The sequence below is a fragment of the Mesoplodon mirus genome (genome assembly GCF_964341445.2).
Source record: "Mesoplodon mirus genome assembly, chromosome: 10".
Lineage (NCBI taxonomy): Eukaryota > Metazoa > Chordata > Mammalia > Artiodactyla > Ziphiidae > Mesoplodon > Mesoplodon mirus.
In genome coordinates this window covers 100,240,659-100,268,634 of record NC_138986.1, presented here as the reverse complement: position 1 = coordinate 100,268,634, position 27,976 = coordinate 100,240,659, and the positions used below count along the sequence as shown (strand labels likewise).

The 27,976-nt window shown below is 46.0% G+C and overlaps 1 protein-coding gene and 1 long non-coding RNA gene across 2 annotated transcripts in view; one reads left to right on the top strand and one right to left on the bottom strand.

Annotated features, from left to right (window-relative positions):
* The window catches only part of LOC309811552, a 624,797-nt gene that overhangs the window by 583,437 nt on the left and 13,384 nt on the right, over positions 1 to 27,976 (top strand). The gene's annotated exons all lie outside the window — the stretch shown is intronic.
* LOC309810910 (uncharacterized protein) lies at positions 5,159 to 27,895 on the bottom strand (the record flags this gene model as incomplete). Its single annotated transcript, XM_082633230.1, has 4 exons — positions 5,159 to 5,162; positions 6,462 to 7,071; positions 18,253 to 18,916; positions 27,884 to 27,895. The coding sequence occupies 4 exons, from the start codon at positions 27,893 to 27,895 to the stop codon at positions 5,159 to 5,161; spliced, it is 1,290 nt and encodes a 429-aa protein (XP_082489356.1).

The following is a 27,976-nucleotide window of genomic DNA, read 5'->3' as shown; positions in this document are numbered from 1 at the left end:
TCTTTATCTTATTTTCTTTCAATCAATATTATGTTTTCAAGATTTATCCACGTGTATCCATATAGATCTAGGTCTTTGATTTTTGACTGCTTGATATTATTTGATCACATGCATATAGCATCATTTATTTTCCATTCAAGCATTATTGGACAATTGGATTGTTTCCCTCCCTTCTCTAGAACAAACCACATTTCCTAGAATATCCCTGAAGATGTCTGACAGTCGAGAAGGGCCAGGCTGCCCGAAGGATTGCTACTTGCTTTTAGCCACCTTCCAACAGGCCGTCTCCAGCCAGCAATTTGAAGCACAGCTGAAATGAGAACTGCCCCAAATGTGAAGATCTTAGGAGCTTCCTAGAAGGTGGGAGGTTAATGAGAGGCATCCTGCTGGGATCCCAGGGGAGTCTGAGCTGGCCTGAAGCTCATCTTCCTCCTCCACCTCTCAAGAGAAACGTGGAGGAAAGAAGACTTCAGAAACTGTGAGCAGGCAGAGGGAGAGATATTGGGGGCCGAAGCTGTAACTGAGGTCTTGGAGTGGGCTGTGAGCACGCAGAGCCTCTAGAGAGCCAGGCTCTGCCTTCTGAGGACTTCTCCCCTAAGGCTGCTCATAATTCACGTGATACCAGCCATATAGAGCCGACTTGGCCCACACTGTCACAGAAAGCCTTGTCAGAATCTCTTCTTCTTCATACACTCTTGTGTCTGTTACTTGGTTATTGCCTTTGGTACTCCACTGATGTGAACCACAGTCGGCAGGGTATGGAGGACACTAATGACCCATCTTGCTCTGTGGCCTCCGTCCACAGCTTGAGGGTAAGGAAAGAGGCCAAATGAAGGTCAAGAATGAAAGATGGAGTTTGAAGAGAAGACCTGAGTTAAGGGTGTCTTCTCAAGTCCTGATGACTGAAATGTAGCTCCAGTACCTGAAGTCCTGCTTGTTCTCAAGGCTGACCACGGGGCTGGGTGCACTCAGTGAAGGAACCGTATACACTTAGTATTTCCTTGCTTGCTCACACTTGCCCTCCTCTGATACACCCTCTGCAAGACTGATCTTCCCCTGAAACAACTTTCCAACTGCCACTGTCATCTCATGAACATTTGCTTCCCCTTCCTAGTGTCCCCCTAGAATGCCATTGCAGCCAAATCATAATTTGATAATCATGCTGCTTACCATATTCTCAGCAACTTCTGATAAATTTTATTCACTTTATTCCATAGTCTTCACCCATCAATAATCTTCCTTAACTTCCTAGCTGCAGGTTAACCCATTCGGAATCATTTCTTTTTCTTTCTCTTCTTTGGCAAATCCTTTCTATCTTTTAAGGTCTTTTTCTTGTCTCTCTACCATCCTGCCTTCCTGAACTTCTTTTTTTTCCGTTTAAGTAACCTTTCAATCTCCTTCCCCAGTTTCCTCATAAGCATTGAGAGTTTATTCCTCACACGTTAGACAGCGGTTTATGAATGGCCAGGCATAATGGACTCAGAATGAGTTGGCACCCCTGAGGTACCTGTCTTGCTGGGGAGCCACAGGTGAAGGGCTGTCTGCTGGACACATGTTTGCATGGAGTCAGGCTGAGTGGCCTCAGGGTGTTTGCCCTGCACTTGTGTGTGTTTCTCCCTAGTTGGTTTCCTTGTCCAGCCACCTGTGACCTCCCTCCATCCAGCCCAGGGAATCCTTCTCATCACAGGGGTAGGATGTTTGTCTCATTTTCCATCACATCCTTTCCCCAAAGTTTGGTTGTGAGTTGTTCCCATTCCAAAGACCTTTCCTCTTTGAAGAGAAAAGAGAACATCTTTTCTCTCCTTTCCTCTCACTTCACTTCTGCTCTATTATCTCCTCCGTCCAGAATGGCCCACTGACTCACATGGGTGTAGATCCGAAGATGGCAAGAACTGCCAGCAATTCTGAGATAATAATACGGATGGATCAGGAAAACTTGAAAACCTTTATCCCGCCACATTAAAAAAAATTGCACTTCCAGTGTATTCAGAGTCTCAGTGTAGAAACACAAATGATAGAGAAATTGAATGACACTCAAGTTTTTCTTTCCTCCTTTCCTGATTTATTCTAATCCTCCATGCTAACATGATGAACTATTTGTTAGGTAAAGTTTCAGACATTTTCTACCCATGCACACTTTTCTTCTTTTCACATAAGAGTGTGAACTAGGTCACTTTCAACATGCTGTGATTCTGTGATTCACTGTCTCCCACCGAGTCATCCACTGATCAAATCATGTGTTTCACAGAGAACTATTTCCAATAGCTAATAGCCAATGTCTGTGGAGTGCTTACTCTGTGTCGGTTTCTTGTAACTACTTTACAGATCATTTGTACAACGTACCCATGGACCAGGTACAATTATGACCCCCAAGTGACAGATAAGTGCAGATAAGTACAAATAAATACAGAGGCCAAGTGACTTGCCCAAGACACTGGAGCAAATCAAAATCCATGCCTCTATAATCATTTTGCTCTATTGCCTCTGTCTGGGAGCCTCGATGATTTGGCAACTAAAACCTTAAATATCATGTTCCATTTTTATATCTGTGACACAAACGTGGGGCTGTGATATGGGGTAACTAACCTGACTACTTTTGAAAACCCTTATGCACCTGGATGAAAGTAAGCCAGGGACTGCAAGCTATAGATTTAAGGTTTCCTACCAACTTTTAAAAATAGCTTCTTGAATGCAATTTACGTAGTGTCAAGTCTAGGATGTAGTCCAAATAGTAACAGAAAAATGGAGATATGTAGAAAAATACTTAAAGTTGACAAGTATTGGGAGTGTAGTATTTTTGGGGCCAGTGTGTAGACCACAGGAAAACTTGCTGTTTCCATCCCAAAGGGAAGAGCCCTACGTTGCAACTGCTAAGGTCCCTGGGGCAGCAAGTGTGCTCACTGCTTAGTAAAGAAGCATCCTCAGTTTGATAGAATCATATGGGAGCCTTACATTTGGTTAGCAGTTCTACCTTCTTGATGTAATAATATTTTCAGGGTGTGGGAGGGTATCAAGCTCTGAAAATACCCTTGGAGAGATTTGCTTATTAAGTTTGGCTTTTTCAATCTCCCTACTACTTCTTGACTAAACACCAGGCGGTTTCCTTCACTTTTCAGAACCATGTTGTTTTTTCCCTTGTCTAATGAACTTTGAAATACTTTTGGATGAGCTATTAAGTTTGGGAGAAAATAAACATCTCTTTGAAATAAGGAAGATAATAACAATGACAAGTAGAAGAAGCTCTAAAACAGAGAATATCCTCCATTCTAGCCAATGACTGGGAGCGGAAGGTGCGTGCTCGCTGAGGAGGCGCTGAGGCATCTCCTGGATCTCTATGAGCCTCCCTCATTTCTGAAGGGTAGGGTTGACAGATAAAATATAGGCTGTTTAGTTAAATATGAATGTCAGAAAAACAAGTATATTTTTAAGATAAGTATGCCCCAAATCGTTCATAGGATCTACTTATACTGAAAATAATAACTTATTATTCATGTGAAGTTCAAGTTTAACTGGGTATCCTGTACTTTTATTTACTAAATCTGACAGCCCTACTGATGATCCACAATGGAGGCAGTTGAGGAGCGGTACATGCTGGCTCTCGGACAGTCAGAAATGGCTTCAGCAGATCCAGGTACAGTATGAAATTCTTTTTGGATGTAGCTCAGAAGCCATGGCCAGCCCTTGACTGCAAGTACTGCCTCGGGTTTCCCTGAGGTGGGGTAAACCGTCCTCTTAATGGCCTTTTGGTAAGTCTGGAAGACCATATCCAAGGGGAGCCCCAAAGTCAGTTTCATCCTCACAACCATGTTTCCAATTCCTGCAATTGGCTGCATGTGACTCACAAGAGCTGAGGAGGTTTGTGGAAATTGGGAGTGTCATAGCTTGAACCCTTTGTAGGTAAAGTTTTGCTGTTGTGAGAGTTTGAACAGGAGCAATGTGAAAGACTCCAGGTCCCCAGGTAGATAGAAATAATCCTGTTCTACCTGTGTGTATGTGACAAGTCTCTAATAGTTCAGAGAGCAAGTATCTGGTCTTAGAAAGACTGATCCAAGCTTGGATGTTTCTGGCGACAAGGCAAGGTCCTGAGTTTCAAGTTCACCTTTTATGGTTGAGGAGACAATAAGGTGGTCAGAAGGGAAATCATGGAGGAGACCTTGGCTTCATCCATTGTGCAGGCTTGTATATGTGGTTCTATGTAGATTGTGTTTCAAAGTTGGAGCTTGCTTACAACTATGAACATTCTCCGATGTGCTTTTTGGACCTTCATTCCCAGAGCGAGAGCAGTGCCGAGGCTCTAGAAATGCCATGGATATTCTGAGCTGCCAGTGGCATTTCCCAGGTACTGTTCCCTTGGTGCTGCTCCTTGAAATGTCCAAAGGGATTATCATCTGTCTTGTGGCGTGTCCTAGAATTGTGAAAGGAAGCTGCTGCACCTGGCTCAGAGGATTTCGGATGTGGTGGGAGGAGTAGTAGTACTACGACTATAACTTGTATCACAGCATATCTATTCCATCTTGAGAGTGGGGTTGTGGGGTTATGAAGGGGGGCTTTTATTGTACATTTATACATTGTACCCTTGAAACTAATTCAATTTTTTGAAATTAATTAATTTATTTTGGGCTGCATTGTGTCTTTATTGCTGCTAGCGGGCGTTCTCTAGTTGCTGTGAGCGGGGGCTACTCTTGGCTGTGGTGCACGGGCTTCTCATTGCAGTGGCTTCTCTTTTTGCGGAGCATGGGCTCTAGGCACGCAGGCTTCCGTAGTTGTGGCACGTGGGCTCAGTAGTTTTGACACACGGGCTCTAGAGCGCAGGCTCAGTAGTTGTGGCGCGCGGGCTTAGTTACTCCGTGGCACGTGGGATCTTCCCAGACCAGGGCTCGAACCCATGTCCCCTGCATTCGCAGGCATATTCTTAACCACTGCTCCACCAGGGAAGCCCGATAATTCAGTTTTTTATAAAGAGAAGGTTCCTAATATTATTCCAATATTTTAAAAATATGTAGTTGGATAACACTATGAAAAATTAACTGATATATTCTTTTATTATTTCTCTTTGCTCCCTGGATCTTTTTCCCCATCCAGTCAGCTAGGCACTGTGAGTTCACTGCATTAGGAAGGTAAAGACTCAGCAGAAATGAGGGAGAAAAAAAGAAAAGTCTCAGCTTTGGAATGTTCACAACGGAGGCCACAGTAAAACAGGTGAGAATTCTGTGAACAAAAAATAAATGTCGTCTCAAATGCAAAAAAGTATTCTCTGCACTGGGAGGCAGGAGAGGGAGGGAGGGAAGGACTGAAGGAGAGAGATCAGTGTGGCCAGGGACATGGAGACTGTGCTTGAGGACGATATGCCCAGGAAAAGAATCAGAATCTGGAGAAGATTCAGCCTGCACGTGATCATTGCCTCCAGCCAGCACCCTCATCTCAGACGTTGGGAAATTCAGAGAGAGAGTGGGAGTACGTCAGGAGGGCCACGCACAGAGTCTGTGTGGCAGGGGTTGTGGCCGTTCCCTATTTGTGAGGAGTCCCCAGCAATTTGCAGGCCTCTTCGGGAAAATGCTGGTGGACGTCTCTAGTGCTTATGTGAAAGCTTGTTCACAAACCTTGAAAGATACAGATGTAGCTGACAGATAGATGCATAGATAGAAAAATGTCATTAAATAAAAGATCCAGGAAAGGTTTGGAAAATGCCCTTTATTGCATAGGACGCTTCTATTGTCATGTGATGTTAGACTGAGTGCCGGTCCCTTCATCCTCCTTCAGACCACGGCATTCTGTCTGCTACTCTCCCGAGGGTCCTTTCTTCTCCCTGGAAGGGATAAAGCAAATGAGGTAGAACAGGAAGAGACAAGAAGCACTCCAAGCTCTGCTGGTCAGGGTTACCCTCCAGCATTGCCTTAATGCTCAGAGCCACACACACCACAGTGAGCTTGGCTCCAGATCAACTACCATGCCACGAAGGTTCTGGAACATTTCCATATCTCGGGGGACCTCATTTCCACGTGACTCTCCTATTCCCCTTTGTCACAGAAGGCTAGGTCCAGTGGTCAGGGTGAGATCTCGGCTCAGGCCCAAGGCTCTCAGACCTCAAAGTTCTGGTCCTGCAAGGGCCCCTGTCCTCTCTTGAGACCACTCCTGGCTCTCTCTGCCGAGAAGGAGCTGCTGGCAGTACGTCCTCTAAGAGTTGAGGTCCATCGTGCAGACCCTGAGAAAACTCCTAGGAAAAGGCTCCACCTTCTTGTTTACGTCAACAGAGGTCAATGCCTTTGTTAGTGCTGGGTGTGTCCCATTTGATGCAACTGCAGAGCCATTAGGTCAACCAGCACATGTGTGCGGCCCCTTCCCTTAGACTCCTCTGGGCCCTCGTGACATAGGCTCAGAAGACTGCCAGCCTCAAGCCTTACCTCTTCCAAGGGACGGCCACACCGTCTTCCAGGATCTTCTGTCCCATGAATCTCAGTTGCTGTTTGGAACTCAAAGGAGAGAAAAGACCCTGCCTGCGGGGTCTCTTTGGGCTGGGGCCTTCCCCCGTGGGCTGCTCTCCCTCATTCTCCTTTTCTTCTTGCTTCTCTTCCTCCTCCTCCTCCTCCTCCTCCTCAGGGGTGCTCTCGGATTCCACATTGCCCATCCACTGGGCCATGGTGAGATGAAAGACACGGCAGCTGAAGCCCTGCAGGACGCCGCCCTTCACGTGCTGCTGCAGGATCTCCAAGGTGGGGAAGACCCGGCAGCAGGCCATGCACCCGAAGCCGGTCTCCATGGTCACCATCCAGTCCGGTGTCTTGGCCCTGGGTCTCTCCTCGACGGCAGGTGACCCTGATGGGCTGCCTGGCTCTGCCCTTTCCTCATACTCTTTCTCCTCCCCAGTGGGCTCACTGTCAGACAGGAGGCTTTCGGTGAACACATCAGAGGGGCAAGTGCCTATTGTGCACGCATCCTCAGGAAGGGTCACTTCTTCTATCGTCAGCTGCTTTTCAGGCAACTCCAAGGGTTTCTTTGTCTTCCAGGAGACAGCGACACCCTTGTTCACTTGTACCTGCATGTAGTATATTTCCATGCCCCTTTCCTCTTTGTCTGGGTGCAGATAGTCCTTACAGGGTGAAGAGAGTGAGGAGGAGACAGAGTGTGATGGGGGAGCGGTCTCCCCTTCTTCCTGAACGTGGGCTAGGGGTGCTGTAGGCCAGGCAGTGTCTCGAAATCTCCGCATTCCTGAAAAAGGAAATTAAAACCATAATAACATGCATGGGCCGTGCCGGAAGCTGAGGGAGCAGGTGTGGTAGACGACAGAGGGACATTTGCATGACGTAGCTATGTCGTGAGCTTGGTGTCTGTTGGCCGTAGGACGGAGTGGTGTATCTGGTGTCATCTGTGGGCTTTTCATGTGCGTGGGGGTGGATACTGGAGCGGTGTCTGTATACAGGGGTGTGGAGTATGGTGGTGAGGGCTGTAGTATGTGAGGGATGCGGCTGGATGCGTGTACGACGAGGAGTGTGAGTTTGGGAATATCGGTGGTGCATTCCTTGTGGAATGGGGCGGTGGTGCAGGAGAGTACTGTGGAGCACGTGCTTGGGGTTGATGTGCACTGAGAAGGGCTGTGCCTGGAGGGCACGTGTATGTGTGAGCTGTGTGCACCTGAGCTGGATGGTCCTGCTCTCAGGCTGGAGGTGTATGATGCAGAACTCTGTCCTTCTCTGGAAGCAAAGGCAAAGACAAAGCCTACATTTTCCTCTGAAGATGCTTAATCTGGTCCCTCTTCCCTCCACCTCAAGCCCAGACCTTTCCGGCCCCTGCTCCTTGACTTCCCCACCATGGTAGTAGCAGTATTCACACACACACCCCCAGACTCAGCTGGCATCCACGCCCTCGGAACAGCTCAGCCATCCTGCCCAGGCTCCTCCACAGAGCCCTCATCACCTCTGATGACCCTGGATTTCCTCTCAGCCTCCCTGGGATCTGTGTGCCTCCTGCCTCACAGCCAAGCACCCCCTCACCTGAGGAGCCCCACGCCCTTACCAGCGTAGCTGAGCTTGCGCAGAGTAGAAGTACAGAAGAAGTATTTAGAGGCAGAGGAGACCTCCCCTGCCCCTGGGCTGCAGCCTTGGGCCACCACAGTGGATCCAAGCTGAGGGGGATCCTCTTGTGACTTCGAGATTCCTGAGGGAGGAATGAAAGGCTCAGGGTGGGTTCATCAGTCCTCTGTCCACAGATATTTACTGAGTGTGTGACACGTGTCAGGTGCAGTGAATACACACAGTTGAGAGTGTGGTTCCCAGTGGATCCTCCAGGATTTAATTCCAATCAATACTTATTCTCTCACTGTCTAGTTGGTAATGTAGGCCTCGGTGGTGACTGTGAGTGTGTGGGAAGAGTGAGTGATGTGTATCAGTTAAGTCTGTGGTAAGTGTGGGGTTGGCATGGGGAGCACAGTGCAGACGTGTCTATCTGTGTCTGTGGCCTTTGTGTGCATGGTTTCTGTTCACAAGTCAGGAATTCTGGGACATGTAACTTTTCCTCATTACATGGTGTGGCTTGTATTTATGGTGCGTGTTCATTCATTCATTCACCAAGATTCAGTAAGCAGCTACTCCTGTGTATCCGGCACTCTTCCATTGTTGTAGTCTTTGGTAACGCTGCACATTCTAGTAGGGGAAGACACACACTAAACAAAACTACAATAAATATATAATACATCAGCTGGTGGTAAGTATATAAGGGTTGCCAGACTTAGCGAACAAGAATACAAGGCACCCAGTTAAATTTCAGTTTCAGATAAACCCAGAATATTTTTTAGTGTAAGTATTCCCATGCAGTATTTGGCCTGACTTAGTTTTAGTGTAAGTAGGGCCCATACAATATGTGGGACATACGGATACTGAAAAATTACTTGTTGTTTATCTGGAATTCAAATTGAACTGGATAGCCCATATTTTCTCTGGCAATCCTGACATGGGTTACTGAGACTGTGGTTTCCTGTGGTTTGTACAAAGCGGGTCTGGCATTACTCAAGAATGTGTTATAAGTGTGGTGTGTATGACACGTGACTGGTTCTTATAGAGGTATTTAGAGATGGCTGAAGTTAGCTGTGTTTGTGCAAGAGTTGAGGAGATACATGTATATATAGTGTGTGTGTGTGTGTGTGTGTCCTATATATATATAGTGTGTGTGTCTATATACATATCTCATCTCCAGCGTTTGGTGTTGGAGGAGAGGATTGTGATACAGGTGGGTTGTATGAGAACGTAGTACAGGAGGGATGTGTGTATATACCTCCATGTGCTGTGTGTGGTTTACTAAGGAAGTTATATGTGGGGTGTGTGATATTTTTGCTGTATCAGAGTGTACATGGGTGTATGAGTTACTGTCTCATAAAACACCCCTAACAAGAATTCTGTATACACTCTTACGTACACCGAGTGTCAGCCAGGTCCAGGCAGGGTGACAAGAACTTTACCACGCAGACTTTATATCTGGTAAGCACTCTAACCCCATTCATCTCGCTCTTCTCTGCACTACCACACACACACACACACACACACACACACACACACACACACAGGAACATAGAGCAAAATATTCTGAATGGTCAGGGGCAGTCATTGCCTTCCCCAGCCTGTCCCAGCCACTGCCTGGAAATCTGCCTGCTGTCTAGAGCTCCATTCCCAGGGCCCATCCTACAGTCTCCAGGGCCCTAGGCCTGGTAGGAGCTACTGGGCTCTAATCTGGGGCAGAGGCCTCTAGCTGGAGCTCTGGGGTGACCACCCCTCTCCCAGGGCAGGCTACTCGCCTACATTTAATGCACGCAGGCACCACGTGGCCCGTGGCTCTCAGAGCTCCCCGCAGGACCCTGAGGACATTTCTCACCCCCGATCACGCGGTCTCAGTCTCTGGAAAACCCTTCCCTTCCCTTGATCTCCTTTGGGAAATTCTTCCTGTTGAAGGAATAAATCCTCCTTGCTTTCAATATGACACCATCCCTAGACAAACAATCTTCTTTCAAAGTGCATTCCACTTGTCAAGATATTTTTCAACAGGGCCTTCAACTCATGGGGCTTCTCTTTCCACTTTGGTAAAAGAGGCCAAGCAACTCATGGGTCTCTCTCAGCATCCTTGCATCCTTCACATCCCCCACCTCATGACCCCAGGGAAAGATCCAAGAGAATAAGAGAGAAATCGGGGACTGAGAAAAGCTGCACCTCTAGGTCTGTGCAAGCAGGATGCAGCCTGCTATGAGTCCGACAAAGCTCCAGGCCCGGCTGCCCCAGGAGAGAGTCCTCAGACCAGCGGAGCTGACCTCCCATCTCCCAGGGGGCATCTGGCCTTTCTGTGCCGTCTCACACCACAGGGACCCTCCGGATAGATACGGCAGCATCAGTGAGACAAGGTCTCTCGCTCCCTGCTTCGCAGGTGACACGTTCTCAGTCCCCCGCTTCCTAGAGAAGGTTCAGTTTGGCAGAAACCCATGTGCCCCAGACAAGTTGCCCCCCACATACCTCCTCCGTTCTCGGCAGTTTCCTGGGACTCTTCATTTTCCAGATGTTTCCTCTTTTGTCGCCATTCCATCGTACCAACTAGAAGTCTCCCTTAGAAGATGCCTCAAGAGATGTCCAGCTCCTCCTCTTCCCTACAGGTTGGCCCTTCTTGGCTCTTGGGCAATCCGTTGAAGTGATTCAATACAAACAAAAATAGTCAAGTCTCCTAAATGGCTGAAAAACTTGTACCACTTAGTGAACCAGCAGTACTGCCTAGTGCTCACCAGGGCTGTTATGTTTGCAAGGTTGCCAGGCGCACAGTGAATTCTGTGACCTCAGTGATGACATCAGAGCATTCGGTGGACCTAGGTTGAGCACAGTGTCTGCAATAGCACAGGCCCCATTTTCAAGAACAATTCCTTTTTCCCAGCCGAACCTTTCCCGTGAAAGGGAAAGGTTCATACCTTATCTATTATAAATTGTATCATACCATGTCTATTATAAAATTCACATTTTGTTTGTAGTTCTTTTAATGTCTTTTCTAGAGAGATTTAATATGAATATTTTAAATGGTCTCCAGTTTCCCTGTGGATTATTGACATTTTAAACTCTGCACTTCAATTTTCCCTCAATACGTGTAATTTTGTCACGGCTATTTCTGTACTTCAAGATGAGGAACTATATAATTGATTTCTTCATTTTTTCCCCATCTCTTTCCAAGGTACTGCATTTGATCGTGTCTTGCGACTGAGTGAAAAATGCTAGTCCTTGAGTCAGGACATTGGGCCCTTTAGCAAGTAACTCAACCTATCTGGGCTTCAGCTTCTGTATGTGTGATCAAGAGGCTTGGACTAGCTGACTTTTCAAATGCTGTGTTTCTTTGATTCACTCTCACTTACTGATCTGCTCCTTAAGAAGAGGGTCTGTTCTCATAAAGTAACAACAGTCTTTTCCTAACCTTGGGTTGGGCGGAGTTTAACTGTTCGTACTCCGTTTGTTAGTTATATTGCCTTCTACGTATGCTTAGTTCTAAATAATTTATATGGCTCTTGTGACTATTTTTAGATCTTCTTTTTTTCTTATTTTCTTTTACAGTTTCTAATTTGTTATCGCCAGTGTAGAGGAGCCTGATTGACTTCTAAAATTTATTGATCTTGTATGTGTGTGCCTTGTTGAACCGTCTTATTAGTTCCTGCTAGTTTATCTGTGGGTTCTTTTGGGTCTCCTAGATAAATGAGCATATTAAATGTAAATAATGTTCTTTGGATAAAGTTTATTTTCTTGCATCTCTCTTTATAGAAGCAATATGTTGAATTGATTTAAATATTTAAATACTTACATACCTGTTATCACAATCTAACATTCTTTATCTTATTTTCTTTCAATCAATATTATGTTTTCAAGATTTATCCACGTGTATCCATATAGATCTAGGTCTTTGATTTTTGACTGCTTGATATTATTTGATCACATGCATATAGCATCATTTATTTTCCATTCAAGCATTATTGGACAATTGGATTGTTTCCCTCCCTTCTCTAGAACAAACCACATTTCCTAGAATATCCCTGAAGATGTCTGACAGTCGAGAAGGGCCAGGCTGCCCGAAGGATTGCTACTTGCTTTTAGCCACCTTCCAACAGGCCGTCTCCAGCCAGCAATTTGAAGCACAGCTGAAATGAGAACTGCCCCAAATGTGAAGATCTTAGGAGCTTCCTAGAAGGTGGGAGGTTAATGAGAGGCATCCTGCTGGGATCCCAGGGGAGTCTGAGCTGGCCTGAAGCTCATCTTCCTCCTCCACCTCTCAAGAGAAACGTGGAGGAAAGAAGACTTCAGAAACTGTGAGCAGGCAGAGGGAGAGATATTGGGGGCCGAAGCTGTAACTGAGGTCTTGGAGTGGGCTGTGAGCACGCAGAGCCTCTAGAGAGCCAGGCTCTGCCTTCTGAGGACTTCTCCCCTAAGGCTGCTCATAATTCACGTGATACCAGCCATATAGAGCCGACTTGGCCCACACTGTCACAGAAAGCCTTATCAGAATCTCTTCTTCTTCATACACTCTTGTGTCTGTTACTTGGTTATTGCCTTTGGTACTCCACTGATGTGAACCACAGTCGCCAGGGTATGGAGGACACTAATGACCCATCTTGCTCTGTGGCCTCCGTCCACAGCTTGAGGGTAAGGAAAGAGGCCAAATGAAGGTCAAGAATGAAAGATGGAGTTTGAAGAGAAGACCTGAGTTAAGGGTGTCTTCTCAAGTCCTGATGACTGAAATGTAGCTCCAGTACCTGAAGTCCTGCTTGTTCTCAAGGCTGACCACGGGGCTGGGTGCACTCAGTGAAGGAACCGTATACACTTAGTATTTCCTTGCTTGCTCACACTTGCCCTCCTCTGATACACCCTCTGCAAGACTGATCTTCCCCTGAAACAACTTTCCAACTGCCACTGTCATCTCATGAACATTTGCTTCCCCTTCCTAGTGTCCCCCTAGAATGCCATTGCAGCCAAATCATAATTTGATAATCATGCTGCTTACCATATTCTCAGCAACTTCTGATAAATTTTATTCACTTTATTCCATAGTCTTCACCCATCAATAATCTTCCTTAACTTCCTAGCTGCAGGTTAACCCATTCGGAATCATTTCTTTTTCTTTCTCTTCTTTGGCAAATCCTTTCTATCTTTTAAGGTCTTTTTCTTGTCTCTCTACCATCCTGCCTTCCTGAACTTCTTTTTTTTCCGTTTAAGTAACCTTTCAATCTCCTTCCCCAGTTTCCTCATAAGCATTGAGAGTTTATTCCTCACACGTTAGACAGCGGTTTATGAATGGCCAGGCATAATGGACTCAGAATGAGTTGGCACCCCTGAGGTACCTGTCTTGCTGGGGAGCCACAGGTGAAGGGCTGTCTGCTGGACACATGTTTGCATGGAGTCAGGCTGAGTGGCCTCAGGGTGTTTGCCCTGCACTTGTGTGTGTTTCTCCCTAGTTGGTTTCCTTGTCCAGCCACCTGTGACCTCCCTCCATCCAGCCCAGGGAATCCTTCTCATCACAGGGGTAGGATGTTTGTCTCATTTTCCATCACATCCTTTCCCCAAAGTTTGGTTGTGAGTTGTTCCCATTCCAAAGACCTTTCCTCTTTGAAGAGAAAAGAGAACATCTTTTCTCTCCTTTCCTCTCACTTCACTTCTGCTCTATTATCTCCTCCGTCCAGAATGGCCCACTGACTCACATGGGTGTAGATCCGAAGATGGCAAGAACTGCCAGCAATTCTGAGATAATAATACGGATGGATCAGGAAAACTTGAAAACCTTTATCCCGCCACATTAAAAAAAATTGCACTTCCAGTGTATTCAGAGTCTCAGTGTAGAAACACAAATGATAGAGAAATTGAATGACACTCAAGTTTTTCTTTCCTCCTTTCCTGATTTATTCTAATCCTCCATGCTAACATGATGAACTATTTGTTAGGTAAAGTTTCAGACATTTTCTACCCATGCACACTTTTCTTCTTTTCACATAAGAGTGTGAACTAGGTCACTTTCAACATGCTGTGATTCTGTGATTCACTGTCTCCCACCGAGTCATCCACTGATCAAGTGATCTGTTTCACGGAGAACTATTTCCAATAGCTAATAGCCAATGTCTGTGGAGTGCTTACTCTGTGTCGGTTTCTTGTAACTACTTTACAGATCATTTGTACAACGTACCCATGGACCAGGTACAATTATGACCCCCAAGTGACAGATAAGTGCAGATAAGTACAAATAAATACAGAGGCCAAGTGACTTGCCCAAGACACTGGAGCAAATCAAAATCCATGCCTCTATAATCATTTTGCTCTATTGCCTCTGTCTGGGAGCCTCGATGATTTGGCAACTAAAACCTTAAATATCATGTTCCATTTTTATATCTGTGACACAAACGTGGGGCTGTGATATGGGGTAACTAACCTGACTACTTTTGAAAACCCTTATGCACCTGGATGAAAGTAAGCCAGGGACTGCAAGCTATAGATTTAAGGTTTCCTACCAACTTTTAAAAATAGCTTCTTGAATGCAATTTACGTAGTGTCAAGTCTAGGATGTAGTCCAAATAGTAACAGAAAAATGGAGATATGTAGAAAAATACTTAAAGTTGACAAGTATTGGGAGTGTAGTATTTTTGGGGCCAGTGTGTAGACCACAGGAAAACTTGCTGTTTCCATCCCAAAGGGAAGAGCCCTACGTTGCAACTGCTAAGGTCCCTGGGGCAGCAAGTGTGCTCACTGCTTAGTAAAGAAGCATCCTCAGTTTGATAGAATCATATGGGAGCCTTACATTTGGTTAGCAGTTCTACCTTCTTGATGTAATAATATTTTCAGGGTGTGGGAGGGTATCAAGCTCTGAAAATACCCTTGGAGAGATTTGCTTATTAAGTTTGGCTTTTTCAATCTCCCTACTACTTCTTGACTAAACACCAGGCGGTTTCCTTCACTTTTCAGAACCATGTTGTTTTTTCCCTTGTCTAATGAACTTTGAAATACTTTTGGATGAGCTATTAAGTTTGGGAGAAAATAAACATCTCTTTGAAATAAGGAAGATAATAACAATGACAAGTAGAAAAAGCTCTAAAACAGAGAATATCCTCCATTCTAGCCAATGACTGGGAGCGGAAGGTGCGTGCTTGCTGAGGAGGCGCTGAGGCATCTCCTGGATCTCTATGAGCCTCCCTCATTTCTGAAGGGTAGGGTTGACAGATAAAATATAGGCTGTTTAGTTAAATATGAATGTCAGAAAAACAAGTATATTTTTAAGATAAGTATGCCCCAAATCGTTCATAGGATCTACTTATACTGAAAATAATAACTTATTATTCATGTGAAGTTCAAGTTTAACTGGGTATCCTGTACTTTTATTTACTAAATCTGACAGCCCTACTGATGATCCACAATGGAGGCAGTTGAGGAGCGGTACATGCTGGCTCTCGGACAGTCAGAAATGGCTTCAGCAGATCCAGGTACAGTATGAAATTCTTTTTGGATGTAGCTCAGAAGCCATGGCCAGCCCTTGACTGCAAGTACTGCCTCGGGTTTCCCTGAGGTGGGGTAAACCGTCCTCTTAATGGCCTTTTGGTAAGTCTGGAAGACCATATCCAAGGGGAGCCCCAAAGTCAGTTTCATCCTCACAACCATGTTTCCAATTCCTGCAATTGGCTGCATGTGACTCACAAGAGCTGAGGAGGTTTGTGGAAATTGGGAGTGTCATAGCTTGAACCCTTTGTAGGTAAAGTTTTGCTGTTGTGAGAGTTTGAACAGGAGCAATGTGAAAGACTCCAGGTCCCCAGGTAGATAGAAATAATCCTGTTCTACCTGTGTGTATGTGACAAGTCTCTAATAGTTCAGAGAGCAAGTATCTGGTCTTAGAAAGACTGATCCAAGCTTGGATGTTTCTGGCGACAAGGCAAGGTCCTGAGTTTCAAGTTCACCTTTTATGGTTGAGGAGACAATAAGGTGGTCAGAAGGGAAATCATGGAGGAGACCTTGGCTTCATCCATTGTGCAGGCTTGTATATGTGGTTCTATGTAGATTGTGTTTCAAAGTTGGAGCTTGCTTACAACTATGAACATTCTCCGATGTGCTTTTTGGACCTTCATTCCCAGAGCGAGAGCAGTGCCGAGGCTCTAGAAATGCCATGGATATTCTGAGCTGCCAGTGGCATTTCCCAGGTACTGTTCCCTTGGTGCTGCTCCTTGAAATGTCCAAAGGGATTATCATCTGTCTTGTGGCGTGTCCTAGAATTGTGAAAGGAAGCTGCTGCACCTGGCTCAGAGGATTTCGGATGTGGTGGGAGGAGTAGTAGTACTACGACTATAACTTGTATCACAGCATATCTATTCCATCTTGAGAGTGGGGTTGTGGGGTTATGAAGGGGGGCTTTTATTGTACATTTATACATTGTACCCTTGAAACTAATTCAATTTTTTGAAATTAATTAATTTATTTTGGGCTGCATTGTGTCTTTATTGCTGCTAGCGGGCGTTCTCTAGTTGCTGTGAGCGGGGGCTACTCTTGGCTGTGGTGCACGGGCTTCTCATTGCAGTGGCTTCTCTTTTTGCGGAGCATGGGCTCTAGGCACGCAGGCTTCCGTAGTTGTGGCACGTGGGCTCAGTAGTTTTGACACACGGGCTCTAGAGCGCAGGCTCAGTAGTTGTGGCGCGCGGGCTTAGTTACTCCGTGGCACGTGGGATCTTCCCAGACCAGGGCTCGAACCCATGTCCCCTGCATTCGCAGGCATATTCTTAACCACTGCTCCACCAGGGAAGCCCGATAATTCAGTTTTTTATAAAGAGAAGGTTCCTAATATTATTCCAATATTTTAAAAATATGTAGTTGGATAACACTATGAAAAATTAACTGATATATTCTTTTATTATTTCTCTTTGCTCCCTGGATCTTTTTCCCCATCCAGTCAGCTAGGCACTGTGAGTTCACTGCATTAGGAAGGTAAAGACTCAGCAGAAATGAGGGAGAAAAAAAGAAAAGTCTCAGCTTTGGAATGTTCACAACGGAGGCCACAGTAAAACAGGTGAGAATTCTGTGAACAAAAAATAAATGTCGTCTCAAATGCAAAAAAGTATTCTCTGCACTGGGAGGCAGGAGAGGGAGGGAGGGAAGGACTGAAGGAGAGAGATCAGTGTGGCCAGGGACATGGAGACTGTGCTTGAGGACGATATGCCCAGGAAGAGAATCAGAATCTGGAGAAGATTCAGCCTGCACGTGATCATTGCCTCCAGCCAGCACCCTCATCTCAGACGTTGGGAAATTCAGAGAGAGAGTGGGAGTACGTCAGGAGGGCCACGCACAGAGTCTGTGTGGCAGGGGTTGTGGCCGTTCCCTATTTGTGAGGAGTCCCCAGCAATTTGCAGGCCTCTTCGGGAAAATGCTGGTGGACGTCTCTAGTGCTTATGTGAAAGCTTGTTCACAAACCTTGAAAGATACAGATGTAGCTGACAGATAGATGCATAGATAGAAAAATGTCATTAAATAAAAGATCCAGGAAAGGTTTGGAAAATGCCCTTTATTGCATAGGACGCTTCTATTGTCATGTGATGTTAGACTGAGTGCCGGTCCCTTCATCCTCCTTCAGACCACGGCATTCTGTCTGCTACTCTCCCGAGGGTCCTTTCTTCTCCCTGGAAGGGATAAAGCAAATGAGGTAGAACAGGAAGAGACAAGAAGCACTCCAAGCTCTGCTGGTCAGGGTTACCCTCCAGCATTGCCTTAATGCTCAGAGCCACACACACCACAGTGAGCTTGGCTCCAGATCAACTACCATGCCACGAAGGTTCTGGAACATTTCCATATCTCGGGGGACCTCATTTCCACGTGACTCTCCTATTCCCCTTTGTCACAGAAGGCTAGGTCCAGTGGTCAGGGTGAGATCTCGGCTCAGGCCCAAGGCTCTCAGACCTCAAAGTTCTGGTCCTGCAAGGGCCCCTGTCCTCTCTTGAGACCACTCCTGGCTCTCTCTGCCGAGAAGGAGCTGCTGGCAGTACGTCCTCTAAGAGTTGAGGTCCATCGTGCAGACCCTGAGAAAACTCCTAGGAAAAGGCTCCACCTTCTTGTTTACGTCAACAGAGGTCAATGCCTTTGTTAGTGCTGGGTGTGTCCCATTTGATGCAACTGCAGAGCCATTAGGTCAACCAGCACATGTGTGCGGCCCCTTCCCTTAGACTCCTCTGGGCCCTCGTGACATAGGCTCAGAAGACTGCCAGCCTCAAGCCTTACCTCTTCCAAGGGACGGCCACACCGTCTTCCAGGATCTTCTGTCCCATGAATCTCAGTTGCTGTTTGGAACTCAAAGGAGAGAAAAGACCCTGCCTGCGGGGTCTCTTTGGGCTGGGGCCTTCCCCCGTGGGCTGCTCTCCCTCATTCTCCTTTTCTTCTTGCTTCTCTTCCTCCTCCTCCTCCTCCTCCTCCTCAGGGGTGCTCTCGGATTCCACATTGCCCATCCACTGGGCCATGGTGAGATGAAAGACACGGCAGCTGAAGCCCTGCAGGACGCCGCCCTTCACGTGCTGCTGCAGGATCTCCAAGGTGGGGAAGACCCGGCAGCAGGCCATGCACCCGAAGCCGGTCTCCATGGTCACCATCCAGTCCGGTGTCTTGGCCCTGGGTCTCTCCTCGACGGCAGGTGACCCTGATGGGCTGCCTGGCTCTGCCCTTTCCTCATACTCTTTCTCCTCCCCAGTGGGCTCACTGTCAGACAGGAGGCTTTCGGTGAACACATCAGAGGGGCAAGTGCCTATTGTGCACGCATCCTCAGGAAGGGTCACTTCTTCTATCGTCAGCTGCTTTTCAGGCAACTCCAAGGGTTTCTTTGTCTTCCAGGAGACAGCAACACCCTTGTTCACTTGTACCTGCATGTAGTATATTTCCATGCCCCTTTCCTCTTTGTCTGGGTGCAGATAGTCCTTACAGGGTGAAGAGAGTGAGGAGGAGACAGAGTGTGATGGGGGAGCGGTCTCCCCTTCTTCCTGAACGTGGGCTAGGGGTGCTGTAGGCCAGGCAGTGTCTCGAAATCTCCGCATTCCTGAAAAAGGAAATTAAAACCATAATAACATGCATGGGCCATGCCGGAAGCTGAGGGAGCAGGTGTGGTAGACGACAGAGGGACATTTGCATGACGTAGCTATGTCGTGAGCTTGGTGTCTGTTGGCCGTAGGACGGAGTGGTGTATCTGGTGTCATCTGTGGGCTTATCATGTGCGTGGGGGGGGATACTGGAGCGGTGTCTGTATACAGGGGTGTGGAGTATGGTGGTGAGGGCTGTAGTATGTGAGGGATGCGGCTGGATGCGTGTACGACGAGGAGTGTGAGTTTGGGAATATCGGTGGTGCATTCCTTGTGGAATGGGGCTGTGGTGCAGGAGAGTACTGTGGAGCACGTGCTTGGGGTTGATGTGCACTGAGAAGGGCTGTGCCTGGAGGGCACGTGTATGTGTGAGCTGTGTGCACCTGAGCTGGATGGTCCTGCTCTCAGGCTGGAGGTGTATGATGCAGAACTCTGTCCTTCTCTGGAAGCAAAGGCAAAGACAAAGCCTACATTTTCCTCTGAAGATGCTTAATCTGGTCCCTCTTCCCTCCACCTCAAGCCCAGACCTTTCCGGCCCCTGCTCCTTGACTTCCCCACCATGGTAGTAGCAGTATTCACACACACACCCCCAGACTCAGCTGGCATCCACGCCCTCGGAACAGCTCAGCCATCCTGCCCAGGCTCCTCCACAGAGCCCTCATCACCTCTGATGACCCTGGATTTCCTCTCAGCCTCCCTGGGATCTGTGTGCCTCCTGCCTCACAGCCAAGCACCCCCTCACCTGAGGAGCCCCACGCCCTTACCAGCGTAGCTGAGCTTGCGCAGAGTAGAAGTACAGAAGAAGTATTTAGAGGCAGAGGAGACCTCCCCTGCCCCTGGGCTGCAGCCTTGGGCCACCACAGTGGATCCAAGCTGAGGGGGATCCTCTTGTGACTTCGAGATTCCTGAGGGAGGAATGAAAGGCTCAGGGTGGGTTCATCAGTCCTCTGTCCACAGATATTTACTGAGTGTGTGACACGTGTCAGGTGCAGTGAATACACACAGTTGAGAGTGTGGTTCCCAGTGGATCCTCCAGGATTTAATTCCAATCAATACTTATTCTCTCACTGTCTAGTTGGTAATGTAGGCCTCGGTGGTGACTGTGAGTGTGTGGGAAGAGTGAGTGATGTGTATCAGTTAAGTCTGTGGTAAGTGTGGGGTTGGCATGGGGAGCACAGTGCAGACGTGTCTATCTGTGTCTGTGGCCTTTGTGTGCATGGTTTCTGTTCACAAGTCAGGAATTCTGGGACATGTAACTTTTCCTCATTACATGGTGTGGCTTGTATTTATGGTGCGTGTTCATTCATTCATTCACCAAGATTCAGTAAGCAGCTACTCCTGTGTATCCGGCACTCTTCCATTGTTGTAGTCTTTGGTAACGCTGCACATTCTAGTAGGGGAAGACACACACTAAACAAAACTACAATAAATAGATAATACATCAGCTGGTGGTAAGTATATAAGGGTTGCCAGACTTAGCGAACAAGAATACAAGGCACCCAGTTAAATTTCAGTTTCAGATAAACCCAGAATATTTTTTAGTGTAAGTATTCCCATGCAGTATTTGGCCTGACTTAGTTTTAGTGTAAGTAGGGCCCATACAATATGTGGGACATACAGATACTGAAAAATTACTTGTTGTTTATCTGGAATTCAAATTGAACTGGATAGCCCATATTTTCTCTGGCAATCCTGACATGGGTTACTGAGACTGTGGTTTCCTGTGGTTTGTACAAAGCGGGTCTGGCATTACTCAAGAATGTGTTATAAGTGTGGTGTGTATGACACGTGACTGGTTCTTATAGAGGTATTTAGAGATGGCTGAAGTTAGCTGTGTTTGTGCAAGAGTTGAGATACATGTATATATAGTGTGTGTGTGTGTGTGTGTGTCCTATATATATATAGTGTGTGTGTCTATATACATATCTCATCTCCAGCGTTTGGTGTTGGAGGAGAGGATTGTGATACAGGTGGGTTGTATGAGAACGTAGTACAGGAGGGATGCGTGTATATACCTCCATGTGCTGTGTGTGGTTTACTAAGGAAGTTATATGTGGGGTGTGTGATATTTTTGCTGTATCAGAGTGTACATGGGTGTATGAGTTACTGTCTCATAAAACACCCCTAACAAGAATTCTGTATACACTCTTACGTACACCGAGTGTCAGCCAGGTCCAGGCAGGGTGACAAGAACTTTACCACGCAGACTTTATATCTGGTAAGCACTCTAACCCCATTCATCTCGCTCTTCTCTGCACTACCACACACACACACACACACACACACACACACACACACACACAGGAACATAGAGCAAAATATTCTGAATGGTCAGGGGCAGTCATTGCCTTCCCCAGCCTGTCCCAGCCACTGCCTGGAAATCTGCCTGCTGTCTAGAGCTCCATTCCCAGGGCCCATCCTACAGTCTCCAGGGCCCTAGGCCTGGTAGGAGCTACTGGGCTCTAATCTGGGGCAGAGGCCTCTAGCTGGAGCTCTGGGGTGACCACCCCTCTCCCAGGGCAGGCTACTCGCCTACATTTAATGCACGCAGGCACCACGTGGCCCGTGGCTCTCAGAGCTCCCCGCAGGACCCTGAGGACATTTCTCACCCCCGCTCACGCGGTCTCAGTCTCTGGAAAACCCTTCCCTTCCCTTGATCTCCTTTGGGAAATTCTTCCTGTTGAAGGAATAAATCCTCCTTGCTTTCAATATGACACCATCCCTAGACAAACAATCTTCTTTCAAAGTGCATTCCACTTGTCAAGATATTTTTCAACAGGGCCTTCAACTCATGGGGCTTCTCTTTCCACTTTGGTAAAAGAGGCCAAGCAACTCATGGGTCTCTCTCAGCATCCTTGCATCCTTCACATCCCCCACCTCATGACCCCAGGGAAAGATCCAAGAGAATAAGAGAGAAATCGGGGACTGAGAAAAGCTGCACCTCTAGGTCTGTGCAAGCAGGATGCAGCCTGCTATGAGTCCGACAAAGCTCCAGGCCCGGCTGCCCCAGGAGAGAGTCCTCAGACCAGCGGAGCTGACCTCCCATCTCCCAGGGGGCATCTGGCCTTTCTGTGCCGTCTCACACCACAGGGACCCTCCGGATAGATACGGCAGCATCAGTGAGACAAGGTCTCTCGCTCCCTGCTTCGCAGGTGACACGTTCTCAGTCCCCCGCTTCCTAGAGAAGGTTCAGTTTGGCAGAAACCCATGTGCCCCAGACAAGTTGCCCCCCACATACCTCCTCCGTTCTCGGCAGTTTCCTGGGACTCTTCATTTTCCAGATGTTTCCTCTTTTGTCGCCGTTCCATCGTACCAACTAGAAGTCTCCCTTAGAAGATGCCTCAAGAGATGTCCAGCTCCTCCTCTTCCCTACAGGTTGGCCCTTCTTGGCTCTTGGGCAATCCGTTGAAGTGATTCAATACAAACAAAAATAGTCAAGTCTCCTAAATGGCTGAAAAACTTGTACCACTTAGTGAACCAGCAGTACTGCCTAGTGCTCACCAGGGCTGTTATGTTTGCAAGGTTGCCAGGCGCACAGTGAATTCTGTGACCTCAGTGATGACATCAGAGCATTCGGTGGACCTAGGTTGAGCACAGTGTCTGCAATAGCACAGGCCCCATTTTCAAGAACAATTCCTTTTTACCAGCCGAACCTTTCCCGTGAAAGGGAAAGGTTCATACCTTATCTATTATAAATTGTATCATACCATGTCTATTATAAAATTCACATTTTGTTTGTAGTTCTTTTAATGTCTTTTCTAGAGAGATTTAATATGAATATTTTAAATGGTCTCCAGTTTCCCTGTGGATTATTGACATTTTAAACTCTGCACTTCAATTTTCCCTCAATACGTGTAATTTTGTCACGGCTATTTCTGTACTTCAAGATGAGGAACTATATAATTGATTTCTTCATTTTTTCCCCATCTCTTTCCAAGGTACTGCATTTGATCGTGTCTTGCGAATGAGTGAAAAATGCTAGTCCTTGAGTCAGGACATTGGGCCCTTTAGCAAGTAACTCAACCTATCTGGGCTTCAGCTTCTGTATGTGCGATCAAGAGGCTTGGACTAGCTGACTTTTCAAATGCTGTGTTTCTTTGATTCACTCTCACTTACTGATCTGCTCCTTAAGAAGAGGGTCTGTTCTCATAAAGTAACAACAGTCTTTTCCTAACCTTGGGTTGGGCGGAGTTTAACTGTTCGTACTCCGTTTGTTAGTTATATTGCCTTCTACGTATGCTTAGTTCTAAATAATTTATATGGCTCTTGTGACTATTTTTAGATCTTCTTTTTTTCTTATTTTCTTTTACAGTTTCTAATTTGTTATCGCCAGTGTAGAGGAGCCTGATTGACTTCTAAAATTTATTGATCTTGTATGTGTGTGCCTTGTTGAACCGTCTTATTAGTTCCTGCTAGTTTATCTGTGGGTTCTTTTGGGTCTCCTAGATAAATGAGCATATTAAATGTAAATAATGTTCTTTGGATAAAGTTTATTTTCTTGCATCTCTCTTTATAGAAGCAATATGTTGAATTGATTTAAATATTTAAATACTTACATACCTGTTATCACAATCTAACATTCTTTATCTTATTTTCTTTCAATCAATATTATGTTTTCAAGATTTATCCACGTGTATCCATATAGATCTAGGTCTTTGATTTTTGACTGCTTGATATTATTTGATCACATGCATATAGCATCATTTATTTTCCATTCAAGCATTATTGGACAATTGGATTGTTTCCCTCCCTTCTCTAGAACAAACCACATTTCCTAGAATATCCCTGAAGATGTCTGACAGTCGAGAAGGGCCAGGCTGCCCGAAGGATTGCTACTTGCTTTTAGCCACCTTCCAACAGGCCGTCTCCAGCCAGCAATTTGAAGCACAGCTGAAATGAGAACTGCCCCAAATGTGAAGATCTTAGGAGCTTCCTAGAAGGTGGGAGGTTAATGAGAGGCATCCTGCTGGGATCCCAGGGGAGTCTGAGCTGGCCTGAAGCTCATCTTCCTCCTCCACCTCTCAAGAGAAACGTGGAGGAAAGAAGACTTCAGAAACTGTGAGCAGGCAGAGGGAGAGATATTGGGGGCCAAAGCTGTAACTGAGGTCTTGGAGTGGGCTGTGAGCACGCAGAGCCTCTAGAGAGCCAGGCTCTGCCTTCTGAGGACTTCTCCCCTAAGGCTGCTCATAATTCACGTGATACCAGCCATATAGAGCCGACTTGGCCCACACTGTCACAGAAAGCCTTGTCAGAATCTCTTCTTCTTCATACACTCTTGTGTCTGTTACTTGGTTATTGCCTTTGGTACTCCACTGATGTGAACCACAGTCGCCAGGGTATGGAGGACACTAATGACCCATCTTGCTCTGTGGCCTCCGTCCACAGCTTGAGGGTAAGGAAAGAGGCCAAATGAAGGTCAAGAATGAAAGATGGAGTTTGAAGAGAAGACCTGAGTTAAGGGTGTCTTCTCAAGTCCTGATGACTGAAATGTAGCTCCAGTACCTGAAGTCCTGCTTGTTCTCAAGGCTGACCACGGGGCTGGGTGCACTCAGTGAAGGAACCGTATACACTTAGTATTTCCTTGCTTGCTCACACTTGCCCTCCTCTGATACACCCTCTGCAAGACTGATCTTCCCCTGAAACAACTTTCCAACTGCCACTGTCATCTCATGAACATTTGCTTCCCCTTCCTAGTGTCCCCCTAGAATGCCATTGCAGCCAAATCATAATTTGATAATCATGCTGCTTACCATATTCTCAGCAACTTCTGATAAATTTTATTCACTTTATTCCATAGTCTTCACCCATCAATAATCTTCCTTAACTTCCTAGCTGCAGGTTAACCCATTCGGAATCATTTCTTTTTCTTTCTCTTCTTTGGCAAATCCTTTCTATCTTTTAAGGTCTTTTTCTTGTCTCTCTACCATCCTGCCTTCCTGAACTTCTTTTTTTTCCGTTTAAGTAACCTTTCAATCTCCTTCCCCAGTTTCCTCATAAGCATTGAGAGTTTATTCCTCACACGTTAGACAGCGGTTTATGAATGGCCAGGCATAATGGACTCAGAATGAGTTGGCACCCCTGAGGTACCTGTCTTGCTGGGGAGCCACAGGTGAAGGGCTGTCTGCTGGACACATGTTTGCATGGAGTCAGGCTGAGTGGCCTCAGGGTGTTTGCCCTGCACTTGTGTGTGTTTCTCCCTAGTTGGTTTCCTTGTCCAGCCACCTGTGACCTCCCTCCATCCAGCCCAGGGAATCCTTCTCATCACAGGGGTAGGATGTTTGTCTCATTTTCCATCACATCCTTTCCCCAAAGTTTGGTTGTGAGTTGTTCCCATTCCAAAGACCTTTCCTCTTTGAAGAGAAAAGAGAACATCTTTTCTCTCCTTTCCTCTCACTTCACTTCTGCTCTATTATCTCCTCCGTCCAGAATGGCCCACTGACTCACATGGGTGTAGATCCGAAGATGGCAAGAACTGCCAGCAATTCTGAGATAATAATACGGATGGATCAGGAAAACTTGAAAACCTTTATCCCGCCACATTAAAAAAAATTGCACTTCCAGTGTATTCAGAGTCTCAGTGTAGAAACACAAATGATAGAGAAATTGAATGACACTCAAGTTTTTCTTTCCTCCTTTCCTGATTTATTCTAATCCTCCATGCTAACATGATGAACTATTTGTTAGGTAAAGTTTCAGACATTTTCTACCCATGCACACTTTTCTTCTTTTCACATAAGAGTGTGAACTAGGTCACTTTCAACATGCTGTGATTCTGTGATTCACTGTCTCCCACCGAGTCATCCACTGATCAAGTGATCTGTTTCACGGAGAACTATTTCCAATAGCTAATAGCCAATGTCTGTGGAGTGCTTACTCTGTGTCGGTTTCTTGTAACTACTTTACAGATCATTTGTACAACGTACCCATGGACCAGGTACAATTATGACCCCCAAGTGACAGATAAGTGCAGATAAGTACAAATAAATACAGAGGCCAAGTGACTTGCCCAAGACACTGGAGCAAATCAAAATCCATGCCTCTATAATCATTTTGCTCTATTGCCTCTGTCTGGGAGCCTCGATGATTTGGCAACTAAAACCTTAAATATCATGTTCCATTTTTATATCTGTGACACAAACGTGGGGCTGTGATATGGGGTAACTAACCTGACTACTTTTGAAAACCCTTATGCACCTGGATGAAAGTAAGCCAGGGACTGCAAGCTATAGATTTAAGGTTTCCTACCAACTTTTAAAAATAGCTTCTTGAATGCAATTTACGTAGTGTCAAGTCTAGGATGTAGTCCAAATAGTAACAGAAAAATGGAGATATGTAGAAAAATACTTAAAGTTGACAAGTATTGGGAGTGTAGTATTTTTGGGGCCAGTGTGTAGACCACAGGAAAACTTGCTGTTTCCATCCCAAAGGGAAGAGCCCTACGTTGCAACTGCTAAGGTCCCTGGGGCAGCAAGTGTGCTCACTGCTTAGTAAAGAAGCATCCTCAGTTTGATAGAATCATATGGGAGCCTTACATTTGGTTAGCAGTTCTACCTTCTTGATGTAATAATATTTTCAGGGTGTGGGAGGGTATCAAGCTCTGAAAATACCCTTGGAGAGATTTGCTTATTAAGTTTGGCTTTTTCAATCTCCCTACTACTTCTTGACTAAACACCAGGCGGTTTCCTTCACTTTTCAGAACCATGTTGTTTTTTCCCTTGTCTAATGAACTTTGAAATACTTTTGGATGAGCTATTAAGTTTGGGAGAAAATAAACATCTCTTTGAAATAAGGAAGATAATAACAATGACAAGTAGAAAAAGCTCTAAAACAGAGAATATCCTCCATTCTAGCCAATGACTGGGAGCGGAAGGTGCGTGCTCGCTGAGGAGGCGCTGAGGCATCTCCTGGATCTCTATGAGCCTCCCTCATTTCTGAAGGGTAGGGTTGACAGATAAAATATAGGCTGTTTAGTTAAATATGAATGTCAGAAAAACAAGTATATTTTTAAGATAAGTATGCCCCAAATCGTTCATAGGATCTACTTATACTGAAAATAATAACTTATTATTCATGTGAAGTTCAAGTTTAACTGGGTATCCTGTACTTTTATTTACTAAATCTGACAGCCCTACTGATGATCCACAATGGAGGCAGTTGAGGAGCGGTACATGCTGGCTCTCGGACAGTCAGAAATGGCTTCAGCAGATCCAGGTACAGTATGAAATTCTTTTTGGATGTAGCTCAGAAGCCATGGCCAGCCCTTGACTGCAAGTACTGCCTCGGGTTTCCCTGAGGTGGGGTAAACCGTCCTCTTAATGGCCTTTTGGTAAGTCTGGAAGACCATATCCAAGGGGAGCCCCAAAGTCAGTTTCATCCTCACAACCATGTTTCCAATTCCTGCAATTGGCTGCATGTGACTCACAAGAGCTGAGGAGGTTTGTGGAAATTGGGAGTGTCATAGCTTGAACCCTTTGTAGGTAAAGTTTTGCTGTTGTGAGAGTTTGAACAGGAGCAATGTGAAAGACTCCAGGTCCCCAGGTAGATAGAAATAATCCTGTTCTACCTGTGTGTATGTGACAAGTCTCTAATAGTTCAGAGAGCAAGTATCTGGTCTTAGAAAGACTGATCCAAGCTTGGATGTTTCTGGCGACAAGGCAAGGTCCTGAGTTTCAAGTTCACCTTTTATGGTTGAGGAGACAATAAGGTGGTCAGAAGGGAAATCATGGAGGAGACCTTGGCTTCATCCATTGTGCAGGCTTGTATATGTGGTTCTATGTAGATTGTGTTTCAAAGTTGGAGCTTGCTTACAACTATGAACATTCTCCGATGTGCTTTTTGGACCTTCATTCCCAGAGCGAGAGCAGTGCCGAGGCTCTAGAAATGCCATGGATATTCTGAGCT